General features: G+C 36.7%; 2 protein-coding genes across 3 annotated transcripts in view; both read left to right on the plus strand.

The window, feature by feature from the left end:
• Nucleotides 1-3,720, plus strand: part of LOC134839538 (synaptic vesicle 2-related protein-like) — an 89,973-nt gene extending 86,253 nt beyond the window's left edge. For both annotated transcript variants that reach the window (XM_063855129.1, XM_063855128.1), the window contains 2 exons: nucleotides 2,830-2,946; nucleotides 3,490-3,720. In XM_063855129.1, the coding sequence (XP_063711199.1) occupies nucleotides 2,830-2,946; nucleotides 3,490-3,498 (126 nt within the window). In that variant the 3' untranslated portion in view covers nucleotides 3,499-3,720. The remainder of the gene's footprint in view (nucleotides 1-2,829; nucleotides 2,947-3,489) is intronic.
• LOC134840728 (uncharacterized) overlaps nucleotides 1-12,227 on the plus strand; it is a 486,809-nt gene that overhangs the window by 123,580 nt on the left and 351,002 nt on the right. The window lies entirely within an intron of this gene.

Below are 12,227 nucleotides of genomic sequence, written 5' to 3' on the forward strand. Positions count from 1 at the left end.
AAACTAGTCGTTCCAGCCACTATTAGGGGAACTTTTAACTCGATGCTCCATGAGACTCATCCAGGACAGTTTGGGATGAAATCATTCGCCGAATACTTGTGGCGGCCTCACATTTATAGAGAAATTTACCACCACGGGAGAACGTTTAGTCAATACTTGAAAGCTGGTAAGAACATTAAAGTGTTACTAGGTACCCACAACATTTCAAAACTTCCGACTTTGACATTTGTGAATGAAGAAATCAATCTGGATTTTGCGGGCCCGTTAGACGTGTTCTGGGGAAATAATAAATACGTCCTTCTTTGCATTGACCGCTTTACAAAGTTCCCTTCGGCCAAAATCGTAAGCAACACTTCCGCAAAGAACGTGATTTCCTTCTTAAACGAGTACTGTCATCTTCACGGGTTCCCAAGAAAAATTAAAGTCGACCATGGGTCATGTTTTTTATCTTCTGATTTTAAAAACTTTTGCGAAAAATTCAACATCGAAATTATTTACTGTACAGTCGGCAATCACAGATCCAACGGGCTAGTGGAAAAATTAGTTTATACGATCAAATCGAAATTACTGGCAATGTCCTTCGAAATACCTAAACCTCCATTAAACGCTTCGGTCGAGAAAATTACTTGGAATCTGAGAATTTCGAAACAATCCGCTATCGGCTGTTCCCTTTTCGAAAAACATTTTAATAGAACGGCGAAAACTAGGTGGAAAAACCTTATGTCCGATATTGATCATTTAGATAAAGGGAAAGATATCATGTCCAAACAACAGGCCAGCAACTGGGAACTTCATGACGGGGCAGAATATGGGTATCTGGATAAGGAAAAGGACAGCCCTTCGGACCCAGAAGACAACCGGCCATTAGCAAGGATCGTCACGTCCATTCCAAACCAAGAGGGCATCAGACAAGCTCCAGTATCTCTCTCAAAGAGCAAAGCAGTCATGGGAGGTAATCTGAATAGAAGGGTTACTAACAGGAAAAACAGGGATCCGTATTATAACTTGGTAAAGAAGACATAATTGATTCATCAGAACATACTGTAATCCTCGACAACGGCCACGTGTTACGCAAATCAGATCTGGCTATAAAAGGAAAAACTTTCCCTGGCCCTAATAAAATCATTGTGACCCAAACACCCACCGGGCAAAAACTTCACCATCATTCGAGTTTAGCCGGAAAAAGGAAGCTCTCACCCCCGAAGAAATCAGTAATGGCACCCTCAGGGCAATCTGGACAAGGCACCTCAGGAGTAGACAGAAATATGTCGTTGACAGGTGCAACGACCGCGGTCGAGGCTACTCAAAACCTCACCCGAAGTTCTTCAGGTTCCTCTTCCTCATTAAACCTAAATCTAACCAGGGCTTAAGTGTTACAGGTACCGCCGACTCTCCACACTTGAGTTCACAATTGACAGTGCACACCGACCTTAGGGAGATCATCGACATTCCTGCACAGGGTCACAAGAAAGCCCTATCCTGATCGATAGCATTTCGGAAACCACAGCCAACCCGACTACCCAACAACGGCTTTCAAGACCACGCCGGAATGTGGGACCTCCACAATTTTACAGAAATCGTCGCTTTATCGACGTGGTCTTGAAAAAGGACGGCACAGGGATGTCTCTTTCTTCATATAAGACCTCTCCCGACAAATCTAGGGCTACATTCACGATTTCCTCTCCGTCAGATTTCCTGACACCGTTAGCAGAGGCCCCTTCCCGACAAACCCTCATTGCGGAAACAACCCTTACTTGGTCTACAAAGAATTCATGCCCTTCAGTCAGACCAGTAAATTTTCCAATCACGACCCTTTTAAATGAAAACTCGTCGGGATCGCATTCAGCTCACCAGACCATTAAGGATTCACTGCACGAGTTAGACAATTGCAGCGAAATTTTATCGGCAATCGATTCGGAAATGAAAGCAAAACTGGATGAATTTGATGAAAAATTTAACTGCGTTTCTTAACAAAAACTTTTTACATATCTTACCCTCTGGTTTTAGTAGCTACCTGTAGATACAAGTGTACATGTTTAATTTACATGTTGTTGATTACCGCTAGCTTAGTTTTAGTTTAGTTAGTTGTGCTATTTTTGTATGTTTGTAAATTCGGTATATTCATCCTGTACATTGTACGTTCTCACTCACTTGTGGATACTATTTTGCTTGCTGTATTTTTACCTTCATGGCGCAGTTTGTAAAATTTTGTTCATACGCGAAGGAGGAAAAGGGTGTATATAGAATTAGTTAGTTAGTAAGCAGTTTTATTTTTTTTCCCGGTGGGAAATGTTGTGATTTGTTTTAGTTGTCTTAAATGACCTTCGGTATTTAATTATTACATGTTAACTAATTTAGATGCGACCATCGGTCGATATGAGACAAAGTCAGTTGTCCTTTTTATAACGTCTTAATTTACACACTTCCTTTTATTAGTTTTATTCTTTTAAGTTTATGTACAGTAATTGTACATAGGTCTATAGCTTTAGAATAGTTTATTACCCCCCCCCCCCCCCCCTAGGGTACGAATTGCCACCCCTATAAAGAAATAGTTTTCAACAAACTGCTCGAATAGTTTTTTTTATTTTTAAAAAAAAGTAAATTGGATAACAAAATAGGAACCACCTTGCTGCGTGGAACCTGTAGTTAATGTCCATCTAAAAAATTTTTTGCCGAAAAGTGCATCCCGATATGATCTGCACATATTTTAAAAATACCTCAGATTTAGATTTATGTCAATTTTGTTCTACTGAGTACTGATTGCTTTCACATGGTTCGGGATGGTCTCTGAGCATGTTTAAGAGTTTAATTGTTTCACCCAACACACAGGTGCTGCTGCGGAATGTGTCTGTGCGTGTGGCTATGGGGGTGTACTGTCTGTCTGGGGTGGGGGCTGCATTGGCTGCACTTCTGCTCCCAATAGAAACCAGAGGACGACAAATGAAGGCAAGCACGAATAGATTTTGATACAGGGAAAGATTAACGGGGAAAGCCATTTTACGGTTCGGGTGGGGAGAGGGGGGCGGTGTTACTTAGGGGAATTTTCTCTTCAAATATTCAAGGATTTAGTAAGTCCTCCAACTGTTTCTATGCTGCAAGATACTTAATAAAAACAATCTGTAGCGAATGATATCTATTACAACTGATATTCAGCCCAATTGTTGACAAGAGATATTGGTTTAAGACACATCTCTGTACCATTTCGCGGGTGCCATGAAGTTCACCTAAATACTTGGCATTCAAGGGCGATAAACTTAAAGTTATAAAGATCCGACCCCCAGCCGACCGTGAATTTGTTGATTTTGTAGATCGTGAACTTTGTTTTCTTCAGAAAGATACTTACGGCCTAATGATGAGAGCGTCCTAGGCTGTCAGGATCCTTCAGAATTTTTGCACATCAGTAGATCGGACACATAGCATCTTACGTTTACAAAATTTATGAGCAAAATAGCTCGTTTTTTAAACTACAAGGCAAATTATTTGTTTCAGAATACGTGAAACAAGACCAGGGAAAAAGAGCGAGATGCTGTTTTCGTCATACCAGAATACAAAGTCACGTGATCATTTCGGGAAAGATTGGCAGCCGTCATTGGTATCATGAGAAACTACAAATGAGTAGAGTTGGTGTCTACTTCTGAAATCGAGTGCTTTTTTGTTAATTTATTTCTTCTTATCCATGAGATATTATATGTTAATTTGTGAATATCAATGAAAAAATGATCATCCAAAGTTTATTTGACATAATCGGATGCGCCACGAGCAGTTTTTCCATTCAAAATACAGTGTTGTCCTGGATTGCACTCGTGATCCAGGCACCGAATGTTGCAAATCTAATTCAGTTATTTTCAGCCAATCAGAATTGAGTGTTCAAAAATCTAAAATAAATCGCGAAAACATCCAAGAAAGCCAATAAGTCCAGGCCATTAAACCCAGGCTATTGCAAAATCGAAGTCGGGTATTATAAAAAAAATTAAACAAACAAAAGAGCTACTTAACAAATGCCCCCTCTTTCAAGAAAGGGGGGCGATTGTTGAGAAGGTTAAGTTAGTCGAACTTTTGACCAGTCAGAATGCAGCAAAAGTCGAATTTTACATAGAATGCTCTAGTGTTAATTTACTTCTTTTAATTATAAAGGTGACAATTTTTTAGTAGATACCAAAGGAAAGGTGATTATTAAGTAGACCCCAAAAAATCTATTGCTTAAAAGGACAAATTATTTAGCTAAACTTTGCTGTGCTGCTGTAAATCGTTTTCTGTTAATAGTGATTTCGGTTTTGTGCAAAATTCATTTAGCCAATACGAACGTCTAACGATTCTGATTGGTTACAAAACTTCCATCTTTCGGTCCCTCCATCATGAGAATATCCCCCATCACAATAGTTTAAGAATATTTGAGATTTTCCCGTTAGAAATGGTGTATAAAACATTGAAGACTAGAGTGCAAATAAGCGGGCCTGCTTGGAACGGAAGCATAGCGATAAACATGTGTGCCTATTAGCCTGCACTGAATCCTTTAAATAGGCGTTCATTCTGTCTAAAAATAAAATACCTGAGATTTTCAGTTATCTTCGTCGAATACAACAACCAACAAAATGCACGCAATTTGGTGAATTTTTAGTTTTTTGTATTTTTTCCCAGAAACGTTTTTGAGCATTTGATACCTGAAAAAAAGTTTGAACTGGTTTTTCTTCACACTGAGGCATTTGTTTGGAAATAATATAAAAGGGTTCGAATCATGACTGCTGGGGCTTCTATGTGTTATAACAATGGACCCATTTCAATAATTATTTTTGATAACTGAAATTTTTGGTAAAAAATTGAAGCTCACAGCATCACAAAGTTCTTCCCTACTTTCTGTGGTCGGAACAATGCCTATAAGTAGTTATCAACAAAATAAAATTTTTTGCAGCAATTGCTTTTCACGCCAAATGATTGCTCCTGCTTGTATAACATAAGTAGAAGTATCAAATTCGTATAAATAACAATTCAGTCTTTTTTATATGCCGATGTTTTATAAAACAAACTTTTAGTTATAATGTTGTGTATAAAAACGTTTTATAGTTCATATACCATGTCAGAAAAGAAACAAATTACGATGCCAAAACGTGCATTCTTTGCATTGTAAGCGGATTCCGCAACAGGTCAAAATCAGATTTATTGCGGAATCTGCAACATTGCCACTTTTCTTTGATCTTCTTTGCTGTTTTGGACTCCACAAACAAATACCTATAAAATTCTACCATTCAAAATCGCTGCAAAATTGTGCAAAATTGGGGAATCCACAACCGTATTTGCGAAATCCAGAACAGTTCATGGAATCCACAAACAAATAAAAAGACATGTGTATAGTTAAATTGAGCTGTTGTGGAACCCGCAACTGTAGCACAATCCGCAAATTGTAAGTGGAATCCGCATTTTGTTTGCGGATTCCGTTTACAGATGTGTATATTTGTAGTAGCGTTTAAAGTTATATCTTTTAATTACTAGATGGTCACCAGCAAGTTATATCTCATTTACGAATTTACTCCATTGATCAGCTACCTGTTGAAATGCCCAACGGTAGATCTCAATTTCTGTCAAACACCCAGCTTCAGTATTTGGAATTGATGATATCCCAATTACTGACCAATAATTGGGATCGATGGAATCCCAAAATTGACCTAATTCGTCGATATGCTAAGCATTGTGTTTCTAAACACTCTCAACCCAATGACTCCAAATTATGAATTTAATCGATATTTTTTCCATAATATTCCAGTATGTGGGATTCCATCAATCCCAAATAATGAACAGTATTCAGGATTGATGGAATCACAAATACTGATATAAATTGACGATATGCTGTGCGTTGTGCTTCTAAACACTCTCAACCCAATGACTCCAAATAATGATTTTTTTTTCCATATTTATTCCATATCATTCCAGTATTTTGGGTTCTATCAATCCCAAATACTGAACAATATTTGGGATCGATGGAATCCCAATTGCTGACATAAATCTGCGACATGCTGTGCGTTGTGTTTTTGTGTTTCTAAGCACTCTCAACCCAGTGACTCAAAATAATCAATTTATTCGGTGCTAAGTTTCGAAAACACTGGTCCCAATTACTAAAAGATGATATCCACAGATTTAATTAAACAACGTCTGAAGGTTTGTTCGTGGACTCCGTTGACAAGGGTTAAGTCCTTGTTTTTGAAATTCTCATCGCTACAGACAAGAAATCCAGCTCTAGCTTTCAATTGTTCATATGCAAGTTCAGTAATAAACAAAATTCGGAATCCAATTACAGTTTGCGGATTCCACATACAATTGCGGATTCGACTTACATTTTGCAGAATCTAGAACAACTAGCTATATTCGCTTGTTGCACATTGCGCGACACATTAAACTTGCCGACAAAAACTACGTTACAGTAAGTTGTTAGCGGATTCCATGGAAAATCAGTTAGTGGAATTCAGTGACTTTTTGGAACTTGTTCAAATATTAGTTTCTGGAATCCAGGAACATACAGACACAAAATTGTGCGCCTATCCAGTGCACAGTTTTGTCTCGTATTGCGCTTGCAAACTAATTTATACGCATGGCTCATCTGTCGTTGGTTACAACAAATCAATTTTCAGATAGGAAACTATACTGTCACATTTGAATTTATCAGTATAATCTGCAACCTTACGTGATATAACTTCCGGCTTCCTTGAAGTATCGATTATTTTCGAAACAAAAATTCAAAAGCGACAAGCATTATGAGGCCAAACTGTGCACTGGATAGGCGCACAATTTTGTGTCTATTTATTCCTGGATTCCAGAGACAAGTCTTTAAACATGGTAAAATTTTGTCGGAACGATCAAAAAGATTGAAAAAACAAAAGAAGAACAAAAGGAGCGTCCTTTTTGTGGAATCCGTTTTCAATACACAAAAACACAGTTTGGCCTCGTATTGAGATAATTGGGTTGCAGTGCATGTAGCAGAAAAAATTCCGACACAATTTTTTTTAAAAAGTTTGACTTTTTTTTTCAATTTATGTCGTTTTCATTCATCTAGTGAAAAAGGACCTGAATGAAATACTAGATTTTGGGCATGTGTGAAAGTACAAGTAAATAAAGCGTTTTCGACAGCAAATTTAAAAAACATACTAGGAAGGCGTTAAAAAAGCTCGAAAACTTATTTATAGCGAAATAAATTTTCTTGATCACTGCATCACAAAATTTTTGTGGTCGAATGGTGGCAGATTTTAATCTGGTATATAACTTGACCGGTTCAAATGAAGAACATGTTTTGTGTGGAAAAAAGTAATAAAACGCATCCGAAGACACAGTTATTTGACTACGACGCGAAAAACTTGCCTACGACGCGAAAAACGTGCCTACGACAAGAAAAAAATAGGTCAAAACAGATCTTTTTTTAGTGATTTGGAAGAGCTCAGAAACTCAATTTTGTCATTCTAAAGAGAAGGAAAATGTATCCAGAAAATTCAAAAAAAAACATTGAAAATTCGCCCCCTCTCGAGAAAAAACTAGATCCGCCCCCTGCACCGCCCAATAATCACATAGAGACGCAAAGACAACTCGCCGAATGAAAATTCAGTCATTTTGAAAATCAAAAAATTCATCTAAGAATGCACAGACAGTTCAGCCAGTTTTTTATTTGCCTTCATTCAGTTGAAGCTCGGAGTAGGAGTTAGTAGTAGTATAGAAGTTACAGACCCCGCCCCTAGTAAACCCTACATTTTAATTGTTTTCAAAAAATCTATTTTGACGCAAATAAAGTGACATGTTTGAGCTGTTTTTCCCGAGGACATGAGTAGACGAAATCCAGAGATGTAATCATCTTTTTTGTGATAACAATTTTTGTGGATGTAACAAAACAAATCATAAAATTCAACCATCGCGGCAAAAAATTTTATAATGTTTTTATAATTTATTATTTTTTCAGATTAAAAATTTTTCAAATAAAAATTGCGATAAACTAATCTTTCTATTCTGTTCAAAGGAACTCAAAAAAAGTTAAAATAATATAAAGATACAATCTCATGTCCTGGCCTGGTTTTCTAATTCCTCTTTGTCCATGTTGCATTTCATTTCGAGTTCTCTTGTGATACAATGTGCTGTATTACGTCTCATTGGTTTATTCGTCTTCAGCACAACGACTGATTTTCGAGCGTTTGCATTGATATTGATACCATTTGCAGGAGTTGAATGTGATACAATATCCGAGCACTCTTCCAGCTTGATTCAGATAAATTGAAAATTTTTGCTGCTAATTTAGTCGCTTTCGGTTTCCAGCAACATTTTAGGCTCGCTTGCTATACTTTTTCCGTCCTGCTCCCTCTTTGCGGCTTTCGACTGATCTGAAACACGAGAGATATCCAAAAACTTGGGAACAATTATTTCCTCCAGATTATATAAATTATCCTGATTTTTCGAATCCTGAGGATAATTAAAATCCTACAGAATGTCCGAATCCTCAGGATAGTTCAAATTCTCGAGATTTTCCGAATCTTCAGGATAATCCAAGACCTTCTGTAGAACTTCCACATCCCGCCCCTAGTAGTAATGAACTTCCACACCTCGCCCCTAGTAAATCCAATTATTTAACCTGTTTTCAAAAATTTTGTTTTGACGCGAGGAAAGTGACATGTTTGAGCTGTTTTTTTTTCCGAGGACATGAGTAGACAAAATCCAGAGAACTAATCATCTTTTTTGTGATAAAAATTTATGCGGATTTATCAAAACAAATCATAAATTTCAAGCAACGCGACAAAAAATTTTAATATAATTTCTTAATTTAATATTTTTTTCAGATAAAAATTTATTCAAACAAAAATTGCGATAAACTAATCTTTCTTTTTTAGTTGAAGAAATTCTAAAAAATTTTGAATTAAAATAAAATTATAATCTCTTGTCCTGGTTTTCAAATTCTTCTTTGTCCATGTTGCATTTCTTTTCGTGTTCTCTTAAGATACTATGTGCTGTATTACGGCTCGTTGTCTTTTATATCTCAAGCTCAAGGACTGTTTTTCTAGCGTTTGCATTGGTATTGAAACCATTAGCAGGAGTTGAATGTGATACAAAATCCCAGCACGGGTTCGGATTTGGTTCGGATAAATTTATCTTTCAGCTTGGTTCGGATAAATTGCAAATCATTGCTGCTAATTAACTCGCTTTTGGTTTCCAGCAACTTTTTAGGCTCGCATGCTAAACTGTTTCGATCTTGCTCCCTCTTTGCGGCTTTCGATTGATCTGAGACATGAGGGATATCCAAATCCTTGCAAACATTTAACTCCTCCAGAATATTTAAAATCATCCTGATTTTTCGAATCCTCAGGATAATCCAACTTCTTCAGATTTCCGAATCCTCAGGATAATCCAAGTCCTTCTGATTGTCCGATTCCTCAGTATAATCCTAATCCTCCTGATTTTCCGAGTCTTCAGGATAAATCAAATCCTCCGGCTTATCCCAATCCTGCGGATTATCCAAATGCTCTGGGGTATCCAAACACTCCGGATTCTCCAATTCCTCCGGATTGTCCAAATCATTAGAAGTATAGAACTTCCATACCCCGCCCCCTAGTAAACCCATACGTTTTAACATTTTCCAAAAAGTCTATTTTGAGGTGAAAAAAGTGACATGTTTGTGCTGATACTTTCCCCGAGCACATGAGTAGACAAAATCTAGAGTACTAATAACTTTTTTGATAAATATTTATGCGAATTTATCAAAAAAAATCATAGAATTCAACCATCGCGACAACATTTTTTAAATGATTTTATAATTCATTATTTTTTCACAGTAAAAACAATTCAAATAAAACTTGCGATAAACTAATCTTTCGATTTTGTTAGTAGGAACTAAAAAAAAGTTAAATTAAACAAAATTCTAATCTCATGTCCTGGCCTGGTTTTCTAATTCCTCTTTGTCCATGTTGCATTTCATTTCGATCTCCTGTGATACAAAATGCTGTATTACGGATCATTAGTTGTTTCATCTGCATCTCAACGACTGCTTTTCTAGCGTTTGCATTGGTATTGATACCATTTGCAAGAGTTGAATGTGATACAATATCCAAGCACTCTTCCAGCTTGAAGCGGATAAATTGCAAATCACTGCTGCTAATTAAGTTGCTTTTGGTTACCAGCATCTTTTAAGGCTCGCTTGCTAAATTTGTTCCATCCTGCTCCCTCCTTGCGGCTTTTGATTGCTCTGAGACATGAGGGATTTTCAAATCCTCGCGAACATTTAACTCCTTCAGAATACTTAAATCATCCTGACTCACTTAAATCATCCTGACTCATACTTAAATCATTCGACTGATCTGAGACACGAGAGATATTCAAAAAGTCGGGAACAAGTATTTCCTCCAGATTATTTAAATTATCCTGATTTTCGAATCCCGAGGATAATCCAAATCCTACAGATTGTCCGAATCCTCAGGATAATTCAAATCCTCCAGGTTGTCCATATTCTCAGGATAATCCAAGCCTTTCTGTAGAACTTCCACACCCCGTCCCTAGTAGTTTTGAACTTCCAAACCCCGCCCCTAGTAAATCCATTTATTTCACCTGTTTTCAAAAATTCTATTTTGACGCGAGGAAAGTGACATGTTTGAGCTGTTTTTTTTCCGAGGACATTAGTAGACGAAATCCAGAGAACTAATCATCTTTTTTGTGATAAAAAATTATGCGTTTTTATCAAAACAAATCATGATATTCAACCAACGCGACAAAAAAATTTTATTATAATTTTTTAATTTATTATTTTTTTCAGATAAAAAATTATTCAAACAAAAATTGCGATAAACTAATCTTTCTTTTCTATTAGAAGAAACTAAAAAAAAAGTTAAAATTAAATTAAAATATAATCTCATGTCCTGGCCTGGTTTTCTAATTTCTCTTTGTCCATGTTGCATTTCATTTCGAGTTCTCTTGTGATACAATGTGCTGTATTACGGCTCGTTGTCTTTTTCATCTCCAGCTCAACGACTGTTTTTCTAGCGTTTGCATTGGTATTGAAACCATTAGCAGGAGTTGAATGATATACAAAATCCCAGCACTCTTTCAGCTTAGTTCGGATAAATTGCAAATCATTGCTGCTAATTAACTCGCTTTTGGTTTCCAGCAACTTTTTAGGCTCGCATGCTAAACTGTTTCCATCTTGCTCCCTCTTTGCGGCTTTCGATTGATCTGAGACATGAGGGATATCCAAACATTAGAACCCATACACTTTACCTTTTTTCCAAAACTCTATTTTGACGTGAAAAAAGTGACATGTTTTTGCTGATACTTTCCCGAGTACATGAGTAGACAAAATGCAGAGCACTAATCACTTTTTTTTTGATAAAAATTTATGCGAGTTTATCAAAAAAATCATAGATTTCAACCATCGCGACAAAACATTTTGTAATGATTTTATAATTTATTATTTTTTCAGAATAAAAACAATTCAAATAAAACTTGTGATAAAATAATCTTTCTATTCTGTTAGTAGGAACTCAAAAAAAAATAAAATAAAAAAATTCTAATCTCATGTCCTGGCCTGGTTTTCTAATTCCTCTTTGTCCATGTTGCATTTCATTTCGATCTCCTGTATATGCTGTATTACGGATCATTAGTTTATTCATCTCCATCTCAACGATTGATTTCGAGCATTTGCATTGATATTGATACAATTTGCAGGAGTTGAAGTTGATACAATATCCAACCATTCTTCCAGCTTGAAGCGGATAAATTGCAAATCACTGCTGCTAATTAAGTTGCTTTTGATTTCCAGCAACTTTTTAGGCTCGCATGCTAAACTGTTTCCATCTTGCTCCCTCTTTGCGTCTTTCTATTGCCCTGAGACATGAGGGATATCCAAATCCTCGCGAATATTTAACTCCTCCAGAATATTTAAATCATCCTGATTTTTCGAATCCTCAGGATAATCCAAATCCTCCAGATTGTCCGAATGCTCAGGATAATCCAAATCCTTCTGATTGTCCGAAAATTCAGTATCATGATAATCCTCCAGATTTTCTGAGTCTTCGGCTTAAGCCAAATCTTCCGATTATCCCAATCTTGCGGATTATTCAAATGCTCCGGGTTATCCAAATGCTCCGGATTTTCCGATTCTTCCGGGTTATTCACACCATCAGAATAATGTATAACCTCCGAAATATCTGATAATCCGGATTAACCAAATCATTAGAAGTAAAGAACTTCCGTACCCAGTCCCTAGTAAACCCATTCAT

Source organism: Symsagittifera roscoffensis, chromosome 2, assembly GCF_963678635.1.
Source record: "Symsagittifera roscoffensis chromosome 2, txSymRosc1.1, whole genome shotgun sequence".
In the NCBI taxonomy this organism is placed as follows: Eukaryota; Metazoa; Xenacoelomorpha; order Acoela; family Convolutidae; genus Symsagittifera; species Symsagittifera roscoffensis.